The sequence below is a fragment of the Cyphomyrmex costatus genome, unplaced genomic scaffold (assembly GCF_001594065.2).
Source record: "Cyphomyrmex costatus isolate MS0001 unplaced genomic scaffold, Ccosl1.0 scaffold413, whole genome shotgun sequence".
Classification (NCBI taxonomy): Eukaryota; Metazoa; Arthropoda; class Insecta; order Hymenoptera; family Formicidae; genus Cyphomyrmex; species Cyphomyrmex costatus.
Genome location: NW_017278351.1, coordinates 431,140 through 458,726, shown reverse-complemented (window position 1 = coordinate 458,726; position 27,587 = coordinate 431,140). Strand labels below are relative to the sequence as shown.

General features: G+C 31.3%; 1 protein-coding gene across 1 annotated transcript; it reads right to left on the bottom strand.

Annotated features, from left to right (window-relative positions):
* Window positions 1–23: 23 nt before the first annotated feature.
* mahj (LisH and WD40 domain-containing protein mahjong) lies at window positions 24–26,834 on the bottom strand. The gene is made up of 16 exons (XM_018544022.1): window positions 26,766–26,834; window positions 25,612–25,879; window positions 22,834–24,210; window positions 21,563–21,772; window positions 19,631–19,797; window positions 16,165–16,405; window positions 14,772–14,894; window positions 14,282–14,581; window positions 13,862–14,059; window positions 6,070–6,311; window positions 5,716–5,970; window positions 3,055–3,244; window positions 2,678–2,971; window positions 2,072–2,480; window positions 1,682–1,903; window positions 24–287 (listed from the first exon to the last, which is right to left on the bottom strand). The coding sequence occupies exons 2-16, from the start codon at window positions 25,870–25,872 to the stop codon at window positions 76–78; spliced, it is 4,701 nt and encodes a 1,566-aa protein (XP_018399524.1). The 5' UTR covers window positions 25,873–25,879; window positions 26,766–26,834; the 3' UTR covers window positions 24–75.
* Between the last annotated feature and the right edge of the window lie 753 nt (window positions 26,835–27,587).

Sequence of the window (27,587 nt, the reverse complement as noted above, 5' to 3'; positions counted from 1 at the left end):
TGTATGTACCTGTGTTGCGTGTGTATTGTTAACACTGTGCGCGCGTGCACATAAAATTGTATCTCTTAATGGCATTCATGAAAACAATATCTCTAAATCATCCATGTCTGACAAAGAGAAATCATCAGACAGATCATGAATGTCAACATTAGGATCATAATCTGCACTATCATCACCAGAATCATCTTCATCTCCACCATCCTCATCATCGCCATCATCATTATTTTCTCTGTCATTCTGATCGTTATCATCGCCATCCTCTGCACCAGCATCCGCATTATCACCATCTATTTTCACAGAAGGTAAATAAATTGTAGTTTAAAAAATATTACAATTTAATTTACAAATATACAAAAACTTGAGAAATTAATACTAAGATATAGTAATATTAAATTACCTAAACTAGTGGTAATAATAATACTAAAATACACAAAGATCTTAAGGGAATCCTAAAGTCGGCTGTATTATTGACTAAATCATATAATTTTTGTATAACAATTACTTTTTTCTTCTTTTAAAGTATACGGACTAATATGTGTCTGAGGTGGATCTATTCTAAAGACAGAGAATTGCAAAATTGAGTTCTTTATAACGTATAATAAATTTAGACAGCAAAAACTCCTGTAGGATAAATCAAATATAAACTTAAGTCTGTTTTTTGTTCCTGTACTGTCTGAACTAGTACACGGTGCAGGGACAAAAAACAGACCCTTGGAAAGAAAGGGCACTAGGAGCCAGGCGCTGATAACTTTATGTAAATATTCTTACATAACAAATATTCTTTATTATAATAGATGCGCTTACATGTCTCGGCTCACTTTTGAGCTCTCTTCAGAGACAATGTAAAAATATAAATAAAATTAAATTAAAAAAGGTTCAAGAGATATTTTATCATAGTGAGCTCCCCCACAACCAAGAATTTAAATCTGATGTTAATTCATCTAACAATATATATTACATAAAGGAAAATAAAAAGATAAACAAAGATTTAAATTTGGTTTATCTTTTTATTTAACTGTTACGTCGTTCACGTTGTGACAACATTTGTTTCAAATAAAAGCAATCTATACTTAGAAAATAGTAGTCCACAGACTAGTAATTTACATGAAGAAACAGCGTAGAGTTCTTAAAATTAGCCATAAATGTCTAATTAGAACGTAACTGTTATATGAAAATTTATATATGGCGTGTGTGAATGAAATATTTATGTAGTAATGTGTCAATGACACGTAATCGTCTATGTGTAAGTGCTGTTTCCAATATGATTAATCGTCTTTAGAATCCCCTTAATGATAAATATTTTGATAACATAATAGATGTAAAAGCTAGACAAAGGAAACGGAAATGGATCAGAGCAACGCGCGCGGGCGCGCGTGTGTGTGTGCGCGCGTAGAGATTGGGGTCAATGCGCTTCTTGTACGTTGAGTTTTGACAGAATCGTTTTTCACAATCGGAATAGAGAGTGTGTAGATATATTGTGTGGTTTTGCGATTAAAAATGTATATATGTTGCGGCATTCGAATTGGATTAAGTAGGCTATGTGCATTTGTAAATACGTATATAGTTAATTTTGTTTATTGTATGCGGATAGATTGAAAACGGAAGTTCTTATAATTCCATTAGAGAACAATAAATATGATCTGTCTATTTATCTATCTATTAATATAATATTAATTTTTACCATCTGCGTTATCAGATGCATCATCGTCACTGGCATCAAGATCGTCTTCTTCATCATCCTCATCAGCTTCATCTTCATCATCTCTTCGTCTTCCCACATCATATAATCTAACACATGATTCCTGTATGCTGGAAAATTCACCCATATTTTCTACTATAGCAATTTGAGTGTCAAATTTGTTGCAGGCAAGACCATAAATGCCCCTTTTTACATCACAAGTTGCTGAAATATTAATATATGAAAATAATCATAACCTTTAATTAATTATTTATAACAAAAGTAAAATTTATCGCATAAAATAAAACTTATATTATCTTTTAAATATATGTAATAATAATATATCCTTGTGTTTTTTGAGTAGATATAATAATAAGCTTCTCTCTCTCTTACCAATATTACTATAATCTAAAGCATCTAGAGTTTTGAAAGATGTTGCATAATGAGAATCATTTTCATTGTCTTGGTCTAATGCAACGGCATATATAATATTGTTGATTGGTGAGAAGATCACTTCCATTTCATCAAGAGTAGGAACTGTCTTAAGTAAGTGAAATGTTCTCAAATCCCATACTTCAGTATTAGATACAACTTCAGTTCCATTTGGATGAAAAACTCCATTTAATATTTGATTCAATTTATCGAATTTATGAATTTCTTTGCCTGAATTAACATCCCATAATATGCCATCGCTAAGTACTAATTCGTCATTCATACTAAAAGTTGCTCTGTTTTTAGTATATTGATTTGAGATAGATGGAGTCAAAGTTGTTAATAATTTTCCAGTTCCTATATCATATATCTATAATAGAAAGTATATGAAATAGCGTTTTTAAAATCTTTTAATTTAAGATATAATGCAATTACAAAGTTGAATATAAAACGCTATTGTTAACTTAATTGTTAAAATAATGTCATTTAAATTAACAGTTAGTAAATCTGCATTATACGATGAAGTTAAATACGATTAAATGCTAATAGAATCACACATATATTTACCGTCGCACTCTCGCCTTGGGTACCAATTATTCTGTCCTGTAATTTGCTAAATTCAACATAATCTTCATTTTCTAAGGGAAATTTCATTTCAAAGAATGCTCCTATATCCCAGAGTATTGACATAGGACTTCTCCAAGCAGTGGTGGTCAACAAAAGATTACCACGCTGATTACATTCCATATGATACACATATGATTCATGACATTGATAAGTTGCTTCTTCCATTCCTGTATGGATATTGAACATTTTGATGTCTCCAGTTTGGGTGCCCAAAATGAGATATTGTGTGCAAGGCTGCATTCAAATATATGATTAAAGAAAGATACAAAACAATAGTATATAAAAACCAGAATAATTTACAATGAATTAAAATTTACCGAAAAAGTACAACAAGTGAAAATTCCTCCTACATCAGTAGGCCGAAAAGTTTTTATAGGGCAAAAACGGCTATAAATATGTCTTCTATCTAATCTTCTGCCATCCATTCCTAATGCTCGTCTCGCTAATCTCACTGTTACATTAGTAGGTGAAGAATTTTTTGTACATGGGTCTGGACATTTATGTGGTCTATAATATTAATGAAAGTCAGATATGTCAAATTTAAACTGCTGTACCACCGAGCAATAGATAATGAGGACATGCACGCTAAAGGCTACATCTATCGTAATGTTTATCGTAAACTCTTTACAATCCTTGCGACAGCCAATTAGAAGCGTTATAATATACATTGACGTTTCTAATTGGCTATCATAAGAATTGTAAGGTGCTTACTATAAACATTACAATAGATGTAGTTGGGCCTTAATAGCAAATTTGATTGGACACACTAGTACGCACCGGTGCATATTAAAATTGTACAGGGGAGAGCGGTCTAAATCGGACCTATTAGTTTTTGTTCTCTATAAGGCGTAAATAAATTCCGATCATAAAACCAATGGTTCCATTTAAAAGATCATTTAATTTCCTTCATTTTTGTTTGAAACTATTTTGACGTATCTCTTACCTGTTTCGAACTATAATGGAAAATGTAAAAACGCATTTTCCGGTCCAATTTGGAACTTATAGTTCCAAATTGGGCCGCTCCTATTTTTATGGACTTTTAGATAGAATTTTTAAATATTTTAATTAATTTTTGTTAGTATTGAATAAAAACAAGCAATTTAAAACTCAAAGATAAAAATACAGTTTATATTATTAGAATTAAAGTCAATAAAAAAATTCCATCAATCTGAATCTGATGACACATGATATTTTATTGCTTTAGTGGTAGTTCCTTAGACCAGATCATGTCGGTCGATCAACAGTACTACAACCAGGTTATGACGAACCTTCTTTCTTCGATGAATTAACTGGCTTACTCGTCTTTTTTAGTGTTTTTTGAATAGGTCCGCGATTTGTTCTTTTGAACTATTGGAACAAATTTTATAGTAAACCACAAAAGTAATCATAAAACTCTCGATATTTTTGAATTTTACACTCTTTAATTATCTTAAATCAATTACCGTTCAAATTTTTAACATCTTTTAAATAATGATTTACAAGGATTTTCTTTTTTAAAAAAATTTTCGCATGATAGCCGAAAATACACATTTGCGTCTTTCTATAAACTAATTATGACAGAATACTGTCAAACTGCTGTCATATGTTCGGTTTTTTATAAGAACTTTACATTATAAATAGCACGCAAATCTACTTAACCGTATTTACTTAAATTAAGAAGGTTCGATTTAGAACATTCCCGTACTAATTTGAATATAATGAAATAAAATGCAAATATTTCGAATGATAAAACGTTCAATACATTTTTACGAAGCAACACAATAAAAGCTCTATTCCAAAATTTACTACTAATACTGAAAATCTATAATGTACATAACATAAAATATAGATTTTCAATACTGGCAGTAAATTTTGTAACACAACAAAAGTGTACTGATAATAAGGGGTGCTTTCCATCTGATAACACAAGTCAAACGACAAAGCGTCGTTCTATCTTTCTTGACATTCAGAGAGTGACAAAGATAGAATGACACTTGTGTCGATTTGTGTCATCAGATGGAAAGTACCCAAGGTTTAGCAGTTTAATATATCTTCTTTTTACATTAAGCCTCTGACCTGTGTTACATCTCTCTCATATACTTATGATACGCATGCTGGTTACTCAATTGCCACGAGCATATGAACCTACAGTTTTTAATACCGGTTCCGAACGGCGGATTTTTCGAAAGGTGTTTCTGGGGGCAAGGATACTCTCGGAAGGTTGCCAGTCTTTCCGAGAGGAGACACGAGCATAAATATGTTGATTCCTACCAAGGATTGAACCCGAGACCTCTGACATAACAGACCAGTACGCTATCTGCCATGCTACACTCGCGTTCCAGTTTAATATATATTTATATTAAATGTGCATATTTACATTTAATTTATGTATGATGATTTTAATGTGCACTAGTGTGCATTAGTGTCTTTATCGAATTCGCTATGAGAGAGCAATACACGTGTGAATAGTAATTGAGATGCTATTGGGTTCAAATACTGAGAGTGGAGTGAGAAAAAGTCAGAAATTCGGATATGGTGCGTATAAAAAATTTGTAGCAAGAATCTAGAAATACGAATGCAAGATTTTATTTCGATAAAATAATTTTTATCCTTGTCTTAAATGATTTTCAGGGGTTTAAAGTCATTCTATATTATTTCAATTAGATTGATCGATTCAAAATTTTTGAAAAATAATACCTTATACTCCTGAAGATATAAATATAGCTGGCAGCAAAGATAAAAATTATTTTATCGAAAAATTTTACAAGCATATTTGTAGACTATAAATTTGTAGACTGCTACAAGTTTTTCTGTCAGGACCAAATTTTCAACTTTTGGTTTTTTACTCTAATCTCATGCACTGTGACTCTCTTAATTGCTCGAAGGTACAGTGATTTAAATCTGCATCACTGATTAAAGTACATAAGCAAAATAAAACAAATAATCGCATTTGCACATTATACAACTATTTTATTTATAAATAGAAAAATATTACTTACTCAAAAAGATTGAATTGTGGACACGTTACCATAGGATTTTTGCACAAAGCATGTTGATTGGTTAAGTATTCTGTAATAATGGAATCGAGAGTAACAGATAAATTAGAAGTGGCTACACCAGGTCCTCCACCACTACCAGGATCTCTGAAAATCTGTTTCTGTAAAGATCTACAACTAGTTGATTGGGACTGTAGTATCATAGACTGATAATTCGTTGGAATGATTAGAGGTTGCCTTTCAGATGACATTGATTTCCTACAATATAACAAATATTTTAAAAAAAGAAAAACCGATTAAAAACAAATAAGAAAATAAAGGAAAATAAATATATTGAAGAAAGTATAGAACTCTTACTTCTGATTAATTTGTAACTTAATTGGCTGATTTGCATTATTCGGAATAACATTTTGGTTCAAGCAATCTGCAAGTTTTAATCGGATATTATTATTCCCAGATGATGAACCAGTGCATCCACCCGTATGGGATATAAATCGAGATGATGTGGGAGTATTGTTTCGACAAGTAGTTTCTCTTTGTGTACATCTATTTGTATTATACAAATTAACAGGGGCACCTGGAGAAAAACTATTTCTTGGCTAAAAAAATAACATTTTGATATTTATAATAATTATTTTATACAAAAGTATATCAACTGTTAATTATTTTATGATTAATAAAAAGTATGCACGCACGCACGCACGCAAAGTGGGGCAGATAAAATGTTACAAGTTACGTAATTACATATTTAAAAAGCATGTGTTTTTTTTTACATCAATTAATTCATCTCATTACTCTATGCAAGAAGGTATATTGGCGATCCATTTGGTCTTTTGTACAACACGTTACCATTAAATATAAGGTGGTCTATGCACTTCTCAGACTTTTATATCCTCTCTTTACAAAAGCTCCTTGTCTCTCAACTTGTTGTTCTACTGATGTTCGAGTAATGCTAATATCATGTGTATACATGATTCGAGTAAGTATATGTGCAATCAAACACAACACATTCAAAATTCATGCTTTTTTTGCGTACCATGCTAAATTCAATACCTTTGTTTCAGGCTTTTAATTGACTTGACATCCGGTTGATTTTCATCCTTCAAGAAATGAAATGCCTATAATGGTCAAAGCTAGATTTTTGTTGCTTAAATAATTCAATGTGAATTATATATATACATATATATAATATATAATAAAATTCACATTGAATTATTTAAGCAACAAAGATCTAGCTTCGACCGTTATAGGCACTTCTATTTCTTATTGGTTGTATTCTTACATGTACGGTCTTATGAGACTTAATATTTATGTAATATTGTTTCATCTTTCATTTGTGTTGTTTCGTTTATATTTATGTTTGAATATCCTTTCTTACCTACGTGATTATTTTCATCTGAATGAGAAACTTCATTTTGCTTCATCGTTATTTATACATTTGCAATCGTCTCTATCTTATCCTCTTTAATCCTATAAACAAATTTCACGCTATTTTCTCTTATATCGTTGCAGTCAAAACTTCAATCTCTTATCCAATGATATTCGTTTTTTTTATATTTTTAATTCTACATTCAGGTCATCAGTTTTTCTCCTACACTGCTTCTCAATTTTAACGCCAATGTTTGTATATTTTAATTTTATATTCTCATACTCTCTTGTTTCTCATTACAGATCTCGTTGTCATGCTAATTTCTTTGGCGAAGTTGATTGGCGAAGCTCGATATTTATGGTTGCGCAACTACTGTTATAAATCTTTCATCCAGGTCTAAACAACACTTTACTGACGTCTCATGCGCATAAAATAAGGTAAATGTATATTTTAGCTAACACCTCCGATTTAAATGTCTTTTAGATATGTTGTAGGAGTGTCCTCAGTAATTCCCCATAAGAATTAAGCGGGAGATTAATCAATGCTGTCAGCGCATTGGTTTGAGACGATATAATATATAATTCAAAGTTCCATAACATATAAGCAGCAACATTGGCATAAGAAATATAATATATTATCAACTCGCAAGTCAAGGTAGTTTTTTGCTTCACGTAAAAAGTCAGATGTTCCTAAGCGGGAGAGGGGGAGATAGATCTCGCTTTACGGGATCTACTTAACTTTCTCCTTTGCATAGGGGCGCGCGACTTTCTACAAGAAGCGAAATCCACTCCATCCCCTTCCTGCCTAGGGGTGCACGACTTCCATACAATGCGAGATCCACCCTATCTCACCACCTAGGTAGGTGTGTACGACTTTTCACCTAGGTAGGAGTGCACGACTTTTCACGCGAAGTGAAGTCCATTCCACATCCCCCTATTAAGGAGTGTACGACGTATGACTTTCCACGCAAAATGAATATCTTTATACAAACCTTATTATGAAACTTTTATTTGTTATATCTTCTAAACTAATGCCGTTCCGTACTTAAAGACCTTCACATATAAGACTGGGTTCACAACCTCGCTTTAAGAGATCCTAAATCGTAAAGCGATAAGAAATTGACCAATCATAGTTGAATGCGAGAAAAATAATCTACTGTAATTGGTCAATTTTAGGGCCTCTTAAAGCGAGGTTGTGGACCCAGCCTAAAACTCCGTAAGAACATAAAACGTAAATATAAAGAAATCAACTAATCCCAATCGTGTGTTCCCTCCCAGAGGGGTTGAATTAGAATTGGTCGATTTTCTTATACTTACGTTTTATGTCCTTATAGAGTTTTATGTGTGAAGGCCTTAATTCTTGTGAGAAATCACTCAGGACAGTCCTCTACAACATATCTTAATAAAAAAAAAAACACTAAAATCGGTACACCTAATTTAACCTAAAATAAACATTTACTAGGAGTGCGTTCAAGGAGCTCACTACCGCACTACAACGCTAACGCTACCATCTCTTTACGGAGCCAAGATAGCGTTAGCGAATACAAGCTCTGTGAACAGTAATAGTGTAGTCTGTATTGTTTGCCCTAACTATATCGCATATGGCAAAATGAAGCAAAAGCAAGCGCAAGAGCGTGGAGCTAAGCTACTCAGTATCCGGAAAATCAAAATTTTTGATACTCATGGGTGAATAGTCATGAACTTTAACGATTAATATCTCGGTTTGCAGGGCAGAGATTTTTTTCTCTGCTAGATTCTTTTGTTTCATGCAAAAACGCGGCGAACAAGGCTGATTTTTTTATTGATTTTTGAGCTAAATTATATAATTACCACAATATTGAACAATCATTGGACTCGATTTTAATACGTAACTTTCCTATAACTCTTCATCACCGCTATTCATGGAGCACATCGAACACTACACTATCAGTGCACTATCTCTTTGACATTTGTAGCGCAAAATTATGATGTCAAACGCTACCAACAGTAAAGTCACGATAGTGTTTCACATGGTACAAATAAGTGCTATCAACACTGGTAGTGAACTTCCTGAACGCACTCTAGGCCGGTGTAAAAGTTCTTGATGCGGATAAATACATCTTATATGCCTTAGTACTTAGTTTATCAGCAGAAATGTTTATGGTTTTTGTAAGTTGGCATCTCTGCATAACAGTTGTACATAACAAACCATAGATGTAAAAAAATACAGCCTTATATTTATAGTATGATTATCACGATTAAAATTAAATCAGATAAAGAACATATTCGCCACTGCCTTTTGTTTTGTTGCATTGTTTAATAAAGATTCAGCCGAATCGACTCGTGAGCTTACAACACAACTGGGAATTGATCATTCAACATTATTCGCCGTTTAATGCAATGGGAAAAATCCAAAAGTATGAAAAATGGATGCCACATTAATTGGCAATGCCAGACCACATGTTGCTAAGGAGACCAAGGAAGCATTGTTAGAATTGGAATGGGATTTTCTTCCACATTCAGCTTACTCACCAGACATTGCCCCTTTTGAGTATTATCTGTTCAAATCGATGCAACACGGTTTATCTAGTGAGTGCTTCTCAAATGCCGAGAATATATAAAAATGGGTCGATCAATGGATCGCCTTAAAGGATGACTCCTTTTTTCGATGTAGTATCCGTATGCTGCCGGAAAGATGGAAAAAAGTCGTGGAAAACGATGGAAAATATTTTGATAAATATATAATGTACCGATCTTATTGTAATAAAAAAAATTGCAAAAAATCGGCAAGAACTTTTGCTCCGACCTATACAATTTACTATTTTTAATTTTTAATACATCAATAAAGTTTGTCATTATGATTATTAAAAAATTAATAGTTTACGAGATATTTTATATTTTAGATCAAAATATACCAGAATATCTTGTAAACAATTAATGTTTCGACATTTCTGCCTGAATACTTCCGTATGCAGATTATTCTATAATAGGGAAATCATATTATGTAAAAATTTCATGTTATTCTATTAAAGAAAAGTAGAAGTGATCTCTGTGCAACTTTAAAAAATCGATTTTAACAAATTTCAATTTTATTATTTGTCTCTTTTAAAATTATACTTTTGTATTCATATTTTTTATTTGATGCATATTTTCAGAAATAATAACTTCTAACACTTCAAATACCCTACAATGTATTTATACATATACAGAGTGTTTCTAAATTCCCGCATATAGTATATAAAACGTAATACTTTATGTTAAAAAAAAAACGCTTTTCTCACTTCTGTCATTTAGTCCTTGGTTGGTATTCATAAGGAACGTCTTAAGATGTTAATACGATCGTACTATGATTAGTTTACCACATCTTAAGACTGTAATTAAGACAGTCTTAAAGAATAAGAATCAACCATGAGTACTGATCCTTGATTTTCTTCCATATCGTATTGGTTAAAATATGAGAAATTAGCAAAATAATTATTGCTTTCATTTCTCATGTAATAAATAACTAAAAGAATTTTCTTTCATTCTACAGAATCATGTTTTCAAGAATTAAGGGAATATTCCATAGTGTAGAATTTCGAAAGAAAATCAATTGCAATTAAGTGCTCCTTGAATTTTCTTGAACTTACATGTTACTGAAATTGTGTTTGTATAAGAAATTTGTCATATTTATAAAATTGAAGAAGTTAGCGAATAGCGCATAGACATCGATTTAAGGCCGCTGGACTATCGTGCGATATTGAATAGTTTTGCAACTACAAGTTATTTAGAGTTCTTCAAGGACATATCTTTAGGATTGTTATAGGAGAAAACTTTCTCTGTTTTATTTAGTAAATAAATAGTGTTACTTTAAGCGTTGAACAAAGCGGAAGCAAGCGCGCAGCAAAAAATTTAATTAAATACCGATGAGAATAAGCAGCCACTTACGATCATCAAGCTAGATCTTGGATGGTTATAATATAATTTCGTGTGAATTTATATACTATGTATGTAGATTCTTAAATAAAAAAAATTTAGATAATTATGCAGATAAAGTGACACTGCACTGATGACCTTGACCTTGATACATGTCAAGGTCATGATTCTGAATAACTTTGTTTTAACAAGGTGGAAGTCTCTTATATGTAGTTTCTGAGATATTTAGATGTTAACATCTATCCCCTAGAGAGAACACCAACACTGCAAGAATAAATATATATAACAATTCATACAACTACTATTTTATTTTAGCAACCCCACTTCTTCCCTACTTTAGCAGGGGGGAGGGAATAAAAGCCTCTTTAAAATACATTTCTATAATTGGATTGTTGCACGTGGGTTTCGACACAAGTCGATTTCCACCCCCCTGCTTCAGGGGCGCATTTAATATTTTCTTATATAATTTCTTATAAAATGTTTGTGTCTTTAGAGCAGAGAATTTGTATTTTTTAAAACATAGAATTTTAAAGGTAAAAAAATGTGATTTTAAAGCAAAGAATTTATGTTTATAAAGCAGAAAATATTTTATTATGTATAATTTAAGGCTGCGGTCCACTTAGGCCCGATTGCACCAACGGGATTTCGATTTTAAGCGAGACTTAAACTGTGTCTCTGTCTCTCTTTCGGCTTTAATACAAGATAGATAGAGTTTTAAGTCTTGCTTAAAATCAAGTAATGTTGGTGCAACCGGGCCTTAGCGCTTCAAATGCTACAGAGCACTAACATGACTGGTCCATTTGACGTTTCGGAACGCTTTCAGCAACTCTGATACGTCATCAATACGTCATCGTTTTTGTTCCCGCCTCACCTCGGGAGGTGGTTTGGCTGAAGCGTTTACGTAGTGATTGTAGCATTCGGAACAATAATGGACCGATCCAACAGTAGCATTTAAAGCATAGTGTTCAGAGCATTTGAAAAAAGCAAGTGGACCACAGTCTAAGATGTATAATGTAAGTAGTAAGAAGATGTATAATGTAAGATTTCACATATAAGTGTAGAAATTCGAACAAACTCTCTGTTATAAAGACACAAAAATTATATAAGAAAATATTTTGCGCTGCTAAAGCGGGGAATTTGTTTCATCGGAGCGCAGTTGTGTCCAAAAGTTAGGTTTTATTGATGAACTTTTTTTGTTAATAACTTTTTGACGAACAAGTAACGGCTAAAATTCGTTCAAGGTCACTCAGAGTCATGACCTTGACAACATAGGTCAAAATCATTGGAGGGTAGTTCTTTATACTGCATAATTAATAATTTCGGTACATCCTGTATATAAGGTATCTCATTTTAAATGCCTCAGGCAAATATTTCGAAAAATATGGAAGATACGGAAAAACGTTCCAGACCAAAGTTGTAAGATTCAAAGGAGGACATAAGATGATACCATTGGTTTGATCTTAGATGGCGCCACCAAGAGTCAAAGTCACTTTTAATTTTGTAAATGGAACTCTTCATTTTTTATTCCACATTCTTATTCTAGTCAGTGACTTTATGAGAGCTTTTTAAAACATTATACAATAATAAAATTTATTTTTAAGTATTTTTTAAGTTATAAAGATTGAAAATTACAATTCCGCCAGCATTAAGCATTACCTAAGACCAACAGTTAAAATTTCCTAAATATTGTTCAGGATTATATGACTTAAATTACATTTCTCAAGATCATTAGAGGTCGTTACGATTATTTTCATTTTTAGGGGCATGTTGGAGTGACCAAATTGAGGGGACATTGCATCAAAATAAATCTCGGAATTTATTGAACGGAATCAAAAATTCTTTTACAGGATTAAAATAGACGCAAAATTGGATGATGGTGCAATGGATTTTATACTAAAATCGGAAAAAAGTTAAAAACTTACACTTTTTTCTACTGGTAGAGTTGTCATCTAACGTAAATATTTTCTTAATACAAAAGTTTTATAGCTTGAATAGACGAAACAACAGTGTATTATCCAGCATAATACGTGCACAAATATAATAATACTAAGTTTACAAAACTGAGATTGAAAGAATTAACTTAAAAAAAAAAAAAGATTTACATTGATTTATAAATATTTCACGTATATTTGCTTGTTCAATCAGGCCGATAAACAAACCAGAAATTACGTCTAACAGTAGTTGCTCGATTTTACGAAAGATGATGTTGCAATATGTTAGATAAAGATAGATGCGTATGAATAAGCTACAACGATAACATAATGTAAGAAATGAGTGAAAGATGTCACTATTATCGAATTTGGAACTAAAAAAATCTGTACTATCAACTTCGATCAAGTTAGCTGTTGCTTCAGCATCATAAAATGTAAAGAAGGGAAACAATCTCGCTTCGATAACAAATGTTATATAGCTAATCTTAGATATTCAAGAGGTTTTAGCCGTCAGTCGGAAACTTTGAATAATGATAATGTCGGTGGAACTATAATTTTCAGGTCTTAAAATTCGAAAAGTATTTAATGACAATAAATTTTATAAGTGTTTTAAAAAGCTCTTAATGTAAGCTACGAGAATATGCAATAAAATTGGAGAGTCTCATTCAAGAAATTCCATGTGACCTTGCTCTGACCTTAACAAGTCCATCTAATGACAAACTAATGTTATCACATGTCCACCTCAAAGTTTCAAAACTTTTGTATGAAACGGTTTCCTCTAAAATGTTTTGTTTCCAAGATAAAAATTTGTAATATTTTAATTTGAAACACCCAGTATATATATTGTGCATTATGTGCGCGCACGCGCGCGCGTGTATGCGTATAATAAATAAAAATGCATTTTTTATCTAAAAAATTTTAAAAGATCTTAGTAAAATATCGATAGTTCAGCTTACAGTTACACTTGTAGGATTTCGGTACGTAAAAGATTGATATGTTGTTGTAGCTCTCATAATTGTAGATGATTCTAAATTCGCTTCTCTGTGTAATATACTAGCTGTTTCAGTTAAACCTTTTGACATAAGATGCTGATATATTAATTGATTAAGTTGTTGTTCATTATACTGTATTCTCGTCTGTGCTACAACATTGGCCTATATAAAAAATTATTTTGTTTAAAAACATTATGTGACTGTGGAATTGCAAGAAAAGATAAATATATAAAAGACAGATAAATGCTAGTTTTTAATTCTTTAATGCTAAAAATAAATTTGAAGAATTTAAAGACTTCAAAATTATCAAAGAATTTATAATTGATAAAAAGTGCGACTATTTTAAAATATGTGTAATTATACATGCAAATAAAACAAACTTACCCTATGTAAACTGACTAAAGAAATTTCATATTCTGCACCTGTTGGTTTTGCTTTACCAGATACCCTTTCCATTAATTCAAGAGCATACTTTTGGAAAGTAACATGTTCTTGCCGTTTCTCTTGTAAAATAGGATCTTTCATAAGTGACTGAATTTGCCCATTTGTAAACATTGGTAACTTGCTAATAATCTGCCTAACTTTCTCACTACGTGCTAGTCCAGCTAGTGCACGACATGCTAACGCTCGTATACTATCGGCATCAGTAATAGGTGTTTTTACCATCATTAATTGTAGTAATACCTGTTACAAAAAACAATTTTATATAAGTTGTAGTTTAAATATTGATAAATAGATATCGTGCGACAACATTTCGCGTTTTGGCCTATGTGCTCTTTTAGTGTTTGTTTTTGACGTAGTTCAAAGAGCTAATTATTATTATAATTTATTTATATAAATTATATCCGAATAATTAACATATGATAACACATACCATTATTCCATTATTTGATCTAACGCTTTCCCATACTTTTTGTATCAATTCTTCACTATTGTGAATATTTGCTTTTTTCTTAGTAGATCCCGTTATAGAATATCTAGCTACATTTCCTCCAACCTAAAAAAAAAAACATCAAATTATATATATATATTTGTATATATATATATATTTTATATATACATATATATGTTAGGTGTACAAATTAGTTCGGTCCGCTCAAAAATACATTTATTTCAAAACAAAATGAATGAACAGATTAATTATCAATATATATATATATATATATAAAATTATATATATAATATATTACATATATAAAATATATTTTATATATATATACATATATATAACATTAACAGTGTTTTCGGCCCGACCGGGTTTGTACCAACCTGGATTTAAAAATGCTTTGCTATTGGTTGACGTTACACGCTCTACCAATAGAAAAGCACGAAACATCATTAATTCAACCTAAATTAGTGCAAATTGATTAGGCTGAAAACATTATAGGATATCTTAAACAATATATACATATACATATATGTAGGTATTTATATATTAAGTATACATACATATGTAAATAGTATACATATATATTGTACTCAAAGTGAATCATTTTAATTTATTCCACCACCAAAATATCTCAAAAACCGTAAGTTTCAGAAGGCAACTTTTTAGACAAAAATTGTATAATCAGAAGAAGGGCAAATAACGATAAAATTAAATTTTGAAAATTTTCATATTTTAAGCTACTCTGTAACTAATCTGATAAAAGCATTTCTATATATACCATTAATTTATGTGCTGGAAAAAATCTTGACATTTAAAGTGCATTATGTCCTTTAATTAGAGACAAATAAAATGTATTTGTTTAACATTTTCACCAACTGTTTAGCAATTTTGTTGAACATTTCACATTTTACTGATTGACGAATTGTTATTTTTTTTGTAAAGCGCGCAGTTTTCTTGTGACTCTCTTTTTTTCTCGTTCTCTAAAAATTATAAATTTCGGACAAAACGCATTTTGAAATTTTACTCTTCATTTAGTGAATTATTAATTTCTAAATACTTTTAATTTGACACTTTTACATGCAAAATAATTAGAGAATTACGTTATATAAAAAATCATATTACCTCATTTAAAAAATATATATTATAGAATATCGATCAGAAAACCATAAAGATTATGTACATAACCATGAAGAGATAATATTAGTATATTTGTTCTATTTCAGATTGTACAATCAATCTTTCAAAATTATATGAAGATTACCAATATTTTTCAAAATACAATTATATCATTCTTTCACATGTAATTCTTCTAATAGTTTTGCATACAAAAGTACACACGTATATATTTATGAAATATAATTTATATTGAAAAACGTACTCTGTTTATGGGAGCACATACACAATTAATTACAGCTCTAAGTGCTGCTCTTTGTACATCAGCATCTGCAATAATTTCACATTCAGCTGCAGCTAGCAAAAGATTAATCGCCATTGTCATTGACATGTCTGGCATATCAACTCTTTCACATAGCAGCAGCATAACTTTTGGTACAACAGAACAAATTGCGACAACATCCAAACATGATCTAACCGTTTCTGCACTAGATGTAGTATGTACCCTAAAAATATCAATTATTTATAAATTTTAAAATTCTTAATAACTTGTATATTTATAAAATAATGATGTAGCTCGTGTTGTAAATAACATTAATAAGAAGAAATAAGGCCAATATAAACGAGGAAAAGCAATATTCTCATTTTAATAGTATCTTATACAAATATATTATACGGAACGTTCCGACCTAACTATATAGATATCTTCATCACAGCAAAAGTCGAATTAACACATATTGAAAAATACAAATAAAATCTGATTTTAATTTTGTCAGTAAACACGTAATATAACATCGTTAAGAATTTTAATATATTATAATAATACTATAAATTATATCAGTAATAAAATATTATATCAGTAATAAAACATAGTTTCCTAGCGATGTCATAATTATCAAAGTAGTTATTGTCCGTACGTAAAAGAATTAAGTCCAGTAATGTAAAAAGCATCATATGAATGAAAACTCAATATAACACCGTTGTTCTTTGTAAGATACGTTGATCACATTGCTTTAGCCACAGACAGTTCTCATATTGAGATTTTCAATAAATTTAATTGCAAGAAATTTTGTAAACAACATTTTTCTTTTTTTTTTTTGGGAGAATTAAAAATAAATAATATCAATTAATAATAAACATTACTTTTTTTTATTTCCCCTGTTAATATAAATTTTGAGTAACAGTGAGTTTACGGGCCTAAAAAGTTTATACAAACTTTTTTATGTTTTGGAATAAGGAGCTCGGCATTAAAATTTGTTATCTTATTTCAGTTGCATCCTATATGTATACATATATGAGGAGCAGAATTCCAAAATGCATTTTGTCCAAAATTTCATTTTTTTAGTTAAAGATGGCAGAGTGTTTAATGTTGAGAGATTTATATTTTAAGTTACACTACGAGGGCAAGTCAATAAGTTCTTAGAAAATCTGTCAGAGAGTACTTGCAGTATCATGTCACATTACTTTTTGACAAGTAGCATCTTTCAGCTGATTACTGTCAAATTTTCAGCGGAATTCATCGTGAGGTTTTATTTCTGTAAACGATTAAAGCGAACAATTTTTGTACTTTTTGCAAAATGGAAAAAAAAAACGAGTTTCGTACAGTGATCAAACATATACATATTGTAAGACAGGAGGAGTAGGTTGTAAGAACGCGCGGTATTAGGTTCGAGCGGCGAACTCGTGAACGTAGAGGCGTTGCGCATGTCGAGCGAGTGAGTGTGTGAGGAGAAGTAGAGAGTCAGTTGAGTCGAGAGACGTACGAGTTTTTGGGCAGTGTGTGAGACTGAATTACCTAGTTTATCCTGACGTCTTACAATATGAAAAGTTTAACGCCGAAAGAAATCAAAGCCGAGTTGGATAATGTTCATAGCACATCTGCACCAGCGTTTGCAACTGTATACAATTGGGTGAATGAATTTAAACGTGATCGTACATCCATATGTGATGCACCTCGTTCGGGACGTCCAATTGAGGCTGCTACACCAGAAATCACTACGATAAAGTTCACGATATTGTTTTGACTGACCGACGAGTGAAAGTGCGCGAGCATGTTGAGGCCACAGGCACAGTGACTTCAATTTTACACGAACAATTGGGTATGAAAAAGCTATCGGTAAGATGGGTGCATTTACTCATTGTGGATCATAAGCGCGACCGTGTGACAATTTCAAAACAATGTTTGGAGATGTTTCAACGTAATCCAGATGAATTTTTGCGTCGATTCATTACTGTGGACGAAACATGGATCCATTACTTCATACCCGAGACGAAAGACCAGTCAAAACAATGAACTTCACTAGGTGAACCAGTTCCGAAGAAGGCGAAGATCGTGAAGTCGATCGGAAAGGTGATGGCCATAGTTTTTTGGGATGCATGTGGTATAATTCATATCGATTACTTTCCGAAGCAAACGATCAACGGCGATTACTACGCAGCCTTATTGGACCGTTTTAACAACATTTTAAAGAAAAAACATCCCCATTTGGTGAAGAAGAAAGTGCTCTTCCATCAAGACAATGCACGGGTTCACACGTGCACGGCATCGATGGCCAAATTTAACGAATTCCGATACGAAGTGCTTTTCCATCCAGCATATTCGCCAGATTTAGGCCACTGTGACTATTTCCTGTTTCCAAACCTGAAGAAATTTGGTTCAGAGGAAAGAGATTCACCACCAGAGAGCAGCTCATCGCCGAAACAGAGGTTTATTTTGAAGGGTTAGACAAATTCGGACGGCTTGAAAAAGTTGGAGAATCATTGGATCAAGTGTATCGAGCTGAAAGGAGACTATGTTGAGAAATAAAAATAAATTGATAAAAAAAAAGTGTTTTATTATGTTTTTCTAAAAACTTATTGACTTGCCCTCGTATGATGTTCTGAAAGCATTTCTCTACACCATCAAGTTATGTAAAAAATCTTAACATTTGAAGTGCATTATATCCCTTAATTACAAGACAAACAAAATATTTTTTAACATTTTCAACTGTTTAGAATTTTATTTCACATTTTACTGATTAGCAAATTATTTTTTTTTTAAGCGCGTAGGTTTCTTGTGACTCACTTTCTTTCTCGTTTTCTGAAAATTATAAATTTTGAACAAAACGCGCATTTTCAAATTCTGCTCTTTCTATGTGCATACTTGATTCATTTTAATGTGTCATCTTAAATATTGGTTTTCCTTTTACCAAAAAATGATTCAGATAGGTCACATCGATTTTTTTTTTTAAATAGGAATTTCCATTTCAAAAAAATCAACGTGACTTTTATCTGATCTTGGCAACGCCTGCTATGATTATAATAATACTGTTATCTAGTATGTTATATAGAATTTTAATCCTTTCATAACAATGACTGCAGTCACCCAACGCGGGCGGTTGATACATATTAAATCGCTGTAATACTGTAGTCATTCGTCAACATTTTTATATAAAAATATGTATATGAATATATTTTATATGGATATTCAGCTTTGCAATGTTAGTCTGAGCACATACAGATTTTGTATGTATTGTACAAAATTTTATTACTAAATATAAATTAAAAAATTTTTAATTTGTGCATACTTTAATGTACAGTGTGTCCTATTTTTATTAGCTCGGTGCAAAAGTTCTTGCTGATTTTTATCAATATTGCTGTTGCAAAAGGATTAAAATACAAAATTAAAAATCTGATGAACTTTTGTTAGTATGTAGACATGTAGTATCTTATTGTCTATTTAACCTACTTACCGTCCACTATAATTCCATTCGCGAGCAAAAGCAATAATTTGCAAAAGCAATGTGATACCACCTAAACGATGAAGTTCTTCTACTGGTGGCCATACTGCTCTAACTGACATTAATTCTTGAAGAATTTCTACTTTTGCCTGAACTTCTTCACTGCTAAATTTGCATGCCTATAAAATAAAATGCATGTTTTAAAAAATATATCTGTATATACATATAACACTTGATTTATATAACGGTAAAAAATTTAATTCAAATAATTTTATGTACGTGCAAATGTATCGCGATTTAGAATAAAATTATAATTAAATAGTTAAACAAAAGAACTATTGACAGGAATTTTATTTTACCATTATTTTATTATATTTTATATATCAAGGTTAAAGTAATTGGAGTTGGGTCCCCTTTTGTCATAAATTTACCATAAAATTAAATTAAAATAAGTTCTTAAAATATTTTGACGATATCTGAAGAGTTACAAGCACTTAAAAATCAAACGTTTCAACAAAGATATAACGTGATTAAAAAAAATAATTAAAAAGTAAAGAAATTTTTAAAAGAATAATTTATTTTCTCACATATCAAAAAGATGTATGTATGGAATAATAATAATAATACAATGAAAAATATTGTGTGTATGAAAAATATGTTGTTCATAAAACATATTTCTTAAATTTCATAATACTTCCAAAACAAATTAGCTCATTAGTTTCAAACTCTATCAAAATATAAAATAGATGTTCCAATTATGAATACAATCAATATTATAAATACTATTAACACAATTTTTAAGATTAAATTTTTAATGCAATTTATAAAACTGTAAAATAAATATATGGCGTTTATATCGTCAGCACTGCGGCTAAGAAAAAACAAACAAAATTCATTAAAAATGAGTAAATAATCGATATCGAAATAGTCGAATTCCGCGAAGTTGCGAAAGATACATACGAACGTCAGGAACCTTTTCAATTGTTCGGAATAGAAAAAATGACAACATAGAGATAGGTACAGACAACATAGGAGAGTTTAAATGGATGATGAAAATAACGGAATAAGTGTATAGTGATCAATATTTCTAGATAGGATATTAATGTGCACTGCTATTCAATGATGCGAGATTTTACAATAGAACATTGCATGCGCTATAAATTAGTATTAGGTAATAGAGCACATAGTCGCTTGTATAGGCAGAAAAATAGTTCGAAAGGTTTTAGTTAAAGTTGAATCGGTAAAATAAAGAATTCTCGAAAGATTTTAGATAAATAAATATAGCCGAGTGCGAAATCAGAGGAAAATGGCAAGAGGAAAATAGGCCACTCGTTTGTCGGATCTCACAACTAGCGGTCACATGTAAAATAGAGATAAGAATAAAGTGAAGACTTAAACCCGACTTGCCGTGATTTTTTTTTCAACGACCTAGAGCGCGATACATTGAATGTTTCGTATGAGCTAAAAATATAAATGAATTGAATAAAATATAAGTGAATTTTTCAATTTCTTAATTTTTTGTATTTTTTATAGATGTTCAAATACGAATAAATAAAGGATAAAAAGTACTTTTTTTTTAATTTGTTGCTTAGAACTATGAAGTGTGTGTGTGTGTGTGTGTGTGTGTGTGTGTGCGCGCGCGCGCGTGTGTAATTTATATACCACATATATATATCATCTGAATTGCACACCAAATTAAGTTTTTGGACTTGGAAGTACAACTGAACTATTGTAGTAATATCAATTGGCAAACAATTTAATTTGATGTTCAATCAAGCATTTTATTAGAGAGATTATTGTAAAAATCTGTAAATAAATATTGCGAAAAATATAATATAATATTATCACTTATCAATATATTATATATATTGTGTAAGATCTTTTCTTTTCAAGGTTTTTCTCTTTAAAAAAAACTTCTTTAATTGTATAATTATTTGTACTTACTTTATAAGGAGGTAATGAAGGCTGCCATGTATCACGTTCAACTCTGACATTTTCTGCACGTTGTAATTGCTCTGCTTTTAAATGCAAATGCGCTTCCATGTATCTCTTCAAAGCAACAGCTACGTGTCGTACGATTTGTCTTGATGCACATTCTTCATCATCATTTATAGTTGGTTCTTCCTCAATATTTAAAATTGGCAAAGTAGATATCTATACAGAATTTAATTATGTTTGATCATACAAAGAATAGTTTTAATTTAAAATTAATAAGTAATATGTGTTCTTGATAATAAGAAAATTATGTTTTTGTTTTATAAATAAAACATGTTATATATATCAAAAAATATGTACACGGTGCGTCACTAAAATCCGGACAAATCGAACAATTTCTTTAAACAAAATGTTTTTAATGAAAAATTAAATATTACAAAAAATCCTTTTACTTGGGGGAGATATAATTATCTCTATAATTATTCGATATATCCCCTATTAGTTTGAATGACGGCCTCTATTCTCGGTTTGAAGCATTCACACGCACGCTGTAATGTAGCGCTGTCCATGCCTCAATAGCGGTCCTTAATGACATCACATTAGGATACCGAAACTTGTTAGTGACCCTTTCAACTACGTTCCATACGTAGTAGTCGAAATAATTTAAATCTAGGCTGTTAGGAGGCCAGAATTCCTTGAACCAAAACATATCGACATTGTCCTGGCAGCCTCAGAGAGCATCTGTCGTATCTTTAATGTGTACAATTTGTATTGAAGATCCTCGGCAATTCGACGCATTGTTGGCTCGCTTACACCAACAATCGATGCTAATTTCGCAACGATTGCCCTGGGTCATTCGAAATCAGCCTTTTCAACGACTGTGGGAATCCTCGCGGTGCGTCCTTTCGAGTGACTCTTTCTCGCTGGCATACTAGAACCTTCGTTAGACTGTTCTAAAGCCGTAAATTTGACCATAAATTGATCTTAAGTATTCAAAAAATTTCCGTTGCTGAGCACCAAGCGCGAAGGCCTTCGATGATCGCGGTTTTTCGATTATACTCCGCACTTGGTTTCAACATCGCGGTCATTTTGAGAATATGACTATTTACTAGAAGCATCAGACTTTCTTGGAAAGCCAACATCCTCTGGCAAAGGCACAATATAGCGGAAAATTTAAATTGAAATTTGTCCGGATTTTGGTGACGTACCCTGTATATAAACATAAATATTGAGTTATTTTTTTATTTTGTCTAGTGAACATAAAATTGAAGTTTTCTTACTACATTAAATAATTTTCTCAAGCCATCCTGTGCATCGAACTCTTCTAATATAACTTTGAATGGAAAAGAAAACCCAAAGAACATAGTCGCGTGACATCGTCCAGAGTCATGACTACGTTCTAATAACCATAATGCATAAGTCACGAGATCAGATATTATGTGTTTTGGTAATAAACACACTCGTTCCATAGCATCTTCACAGTACGCCAGATAGTAGAGACATATCGATACACCTGTTGCTGCAACACTCGGCCTCGGCACATCTAACAGTCTTTGCAAACCGCCCACATTTAAGAATTCGATTGAGAATTTTTTGTGACATAACAAAGATGCAAGATACTTAAGAGCCTCAAAAGCAAGTCTGCTGTCTTTAGTTTCTCGCACGTTTATATATTTCAGTATTAAGTCCAGAGCATTGTGTTCGAACACATGACCAAGAAACTCTTGATACTCTCCCATTGGTGTCAAGTACCGTAAAATTAGCATCTGTCGAGTCGCAAGAGTAGGAGGATACATTTGAACATTACCAATAACATACGATTCCATTTCAGCCCAAGAAGAATTTGAATTTCCCTCTAACTGTGTCAAATGTACGTTAGAACTTTGAGACAGATTGGATAACTTTTGCAAATTGCATCTAGCGGATGCTGGTACATTCAATATTCTCGTGGACTGTAAACTACTTTGTTTGGATGGTGTTACTTGCAAATTAACATGATTGTTCGCGGTTTTCGGTATGGATAGAGGTGGGGACATAATTTTGGGATAAAGATCGTTATTTTTTATAGGCGTTTCACAACCAGAGTTGCTTTTCTTTTTTTTTGTAGCTGGCATATCATTGAAATTATGCATTGAATCATTATCGTCGGAGGAAGGTGAATCTTGATCTTTCACAATTCCATTTTTCTGCCATTTTTCCCGCATTTTACGTTTTTCGGAAATATCTTTATCAATATAATCAACACTATTTATATCTTGCCCAAAATGAGCAAATGGCCTAATGTTTTTCTGATGATCCTCATGCATTTTTTGCTGACGATCTTCGTGTGCCTTCTGCTGCAACTTATGTAATCGTTGCAACATTAATGGTACCATTTTAGCATTTTGATCTCTAAATCCTGTAGCTATATCTTGCACTTCCATAGCAGCGGCTAAAAGACCAGTTGAATAACTCTGTAATGGTTCAATGCTTTTTTCTGCCCAAGAAAATAACCTGTGTATAAGACCTTCCATATCTGGTTGAAATACTGCTGAAGTTTCTAAACCTGGAAGTATGTCTAACATCAGACGACAGGCAGCAATGTTTAACTTTCTGACGTCTCTTCCAGTTATTCCCGCTCGAGACCAATATGTATCTCTCAAATAATCATTTATTAACTGAAAGTAATTTTTGTATTATTAAAAGACATAATATTATAATTTCAAAGTACAAAAAAGTGTTGTTATTAATATACTGAATTCATCTGTTATTACTGACAAAACACATTTTGCAATTATCTTTTTATATCCTATTTATCTTATTGCTTTTACAATTTAACAAATTCTATTCCATAACTAAATATCTACTAACGTAACCATCAATTTTATATAAAAAAAAATGTTTTTTAATTTAGACCTTTATGTTCTTAGCACTTATTATCTAGTTTTTAGCATCCCTCTCAATTCGTAACAAAATTTATGTTATATTAAGTTTTATTAGTTGTACTTATAAAATAAGAGTGGTCTGACTGAGTTACATAAAAAAATAACAGTTTTTAAAATTAAATGTAAAAACTAAATATAAAAAATTAGTGTATAGAATAATTTATACAAATGTAATAGTATTTATTAATATTTTGTAAATTGTATGTCTATATTATTGTAAATTGTGTGGAAGTCACATTTTGGTCAATAAAATAAACAATTCTGTCAAACAATACTTAATACTATTCAATTCTGTCATTTGATTGATACTTCAGCATCCGTTTAAGCAAATCTTGTTTAATTTGTAACTAGTACGATTATTTTATTATACAAACATAGCGATATATTTTTCTTTATGTATCTACTATAAAATAAACTATATCATACACTACTAAACAAAAAATAGGAAACACTTTTGCTTCAATATTTGATAACTCGGTGAACAAAAGCATACATTTATTTATAAAAAAACAAATTGAAGGTGAAGATTCACTCTTTCAATTACTGTAAACTACATTTTCGTATAATTTTCACCTTATACCATAAATGTTTGTAAAGTTTGTGTAAAATTTTTAGATTTGAGGAATATTTATTTATATCCATATAACAATGTAAAGGATCAGTCACATTAAAATATCAATTATATATTTTGCAAGTAGAGATTTTGAACTTTAGAATGCTTTCTAATTTTTTAAAAATAAATTTAACAGAAAGTCAGTATCCAAAAGAATAAATCCAACTAAATAAATTAATGTCAATGAGAACTGGCACAGGTTATTCATATGAATTAATATTTATTTAAAAAAATATATTATATATAAATGTAAATGTTTCAACCTTAGTTTCTCGGGTCCTCTTCAGTACAAATTAAAATTGATGATTAATAAACTATGCGCAAAGGTGTTTTAATTTTTTGTCTGCGATAATTTTTCATCGAGTTAGTGTTCTGAATATTGTCCAATTTTTAGCATGTTTGAAAGTGTTCATTATTTTTTGTTGAACAGTGTATATATTAGGATATTGCATTATAATGTATACCATTAAAGTTCGTAATGGTAAGTAAACTAATATTAAATTCTATATGTATATAATCACCTTTGTCATAAAGTTATCCTTCCTAAACAAAACTTTCAATATATGTCCAAAATTACATTCTGGATCAGTACGTGATGGATGTCTTTCATCGAATGGATCTGGATCCATCTTCATATAATTTTCTGTCTCAAGTTCTATTATATCTGCTAATCTCTGAAGAACAGGAATAGGATCATAAGTTGATGAACTATGCTCTTCTTCCCACTGTCGTAGAATTTGTACAACATCTGTTACTTCTGCAAGTGATTCTGTATTCGCCATTATAGATCTATAAATAATAAATTTCAAAGTTAAAAATTGGAAAATTTTTCTTTCTCTTTTTTATAAATTTCCTTGTTAAAATTTCAAATGATAATACAATTTATAATTTTGTGCATATACGTGTGTATATGTAACATGTATATAAAATCATATATTATTATAATAAATAAAATAAATAATTTTATGATTTATTTCCATAAAAAGACACAATAAAAGGTTTTATTAAAAATATTAAACTTGCAATTAAAATTTTAATATGAGATTTTGATATGAGTTCTATTAAATGTAGCATGTACTCTATTAAAACACAACATAACGGTTAAATTCCATACAAAAGATGTAGTGCAGAATTGATGCTAAAAATTTTTATAATTTTTAAATATGTCGAAGTCATTTATATAAAAAAAAGGAAATGTTCTGTTAATTGGTCTCAAAGCAAAGCCTCATCATTAACATTAATATATATTATATCAATGTTACAACGTGTGACTTGATACCGACACAACCTCAAAATATTAAAAACAGTAAACAACAGGTTCGGTACAGAACAGAGAAAATATCAAAAGATACAGTCCGAGAGAAGGAAATTTAGATGTACTAAAATTTAGATAAAATTACGCAACAAAAAAAAAAAGAAAGAAAGCCGGCCGGCTTTGCAATACTGCGAGAATTTGCAATAAACACAAAGATCGTAGTTCAGATTGATGATATAATGGTTCACCGCGTACAACGCGTGTATTTTATAGGTTAGATTCTGCAAAATAATTTAGTTTGAAAATTTCCATTCAATTATTTTTCTGATATTTTAAAAAATACGAATAATATACACGACTCGGAAACACACATTAGCTAAATAATTTTGAGCAATTCCGATACTTAAAAACATACGTTACCACGTATTTGGATAAAACAGACTACACAGGACTACACACACAAGCCAACTACAGTGGGCTATTATGAACTGTGTAGTTAAATAGTTAACCATAGAACATATATAATTATGGAATCAGTCTAATATAAAGTAAAGGCCGCAGCACAGACTTTTATATAAAGCCCATTCTACAATGGCGTAAGGGTAGTCGTAGTTGTAAGAATTGACTAATCACAGTTGAATACGAGGAGAATATTCGACTGTCATTGGTAAAGCCCATGGCACATAGAAAAACGTAAGGCCGTAAACGTAATCAGTAATCGAATTGACCAATCACAATTGAGAACGCAGCGGCAGCGTGATTGGTCAATTCGCTTATTAATTACGTTTACGCCTTACATTTTTCTATGTGCCACGGGTTTAAGTTCTTATAACTACACCACTTACAACTACGTTTACGCAATTGTAGATCGGTCTTAAGGCGCAGATTTGCTTGCGCATCGTAAAACGGCCATGTTTTGGTAGCACCAATCCCGATCAAAGTAGAGAATCTATCTTATCTACGTTATAATAATGGAAAAACATAACCAAACTCAGTTAAGTGTTTATCGTGTCACACCATGGACCTAAAGGAGCCTATAGACCAGAGCGGCGCAGTGGTGAAGCGGCGAGCAATAGCCAATGAGAGCCATGCTTTTGCGTAAAAGCATGGCTCTCATTGGCTATCGCTCGCCGCTTCACTGCTGCGCCGCTCTGGTCTGTAGGCTCCTTAAGGCTGAAATCACACGATGCGGAATAGGACTACGGAATAGAGAGTGCGTCATTGAAGCAACCAATCAGCATT

Coding starts and splice junctions, on each gene's coding strand:
- mahj (XM_018544022.1), bottom strand. CDS start 25,872: ATGGCGAATACAGAATCACTTGCAGAAGTAACAGATGTTGTACAAATT. Junction 6,312..13,861: donor GAAATCCTACAAGTGTAACT/GTAAGCTGAACT, acceptor TTATTTTTTTAG/CCAAGAAATAGTTTTTCTCC. Junction 2,972..3,054: donor TCACTTGTTGTACTTTTTCG/GTAAATTTTAAT, acceptor ATTTGAATGCAG/CCTTGCACACAATATCTCAT.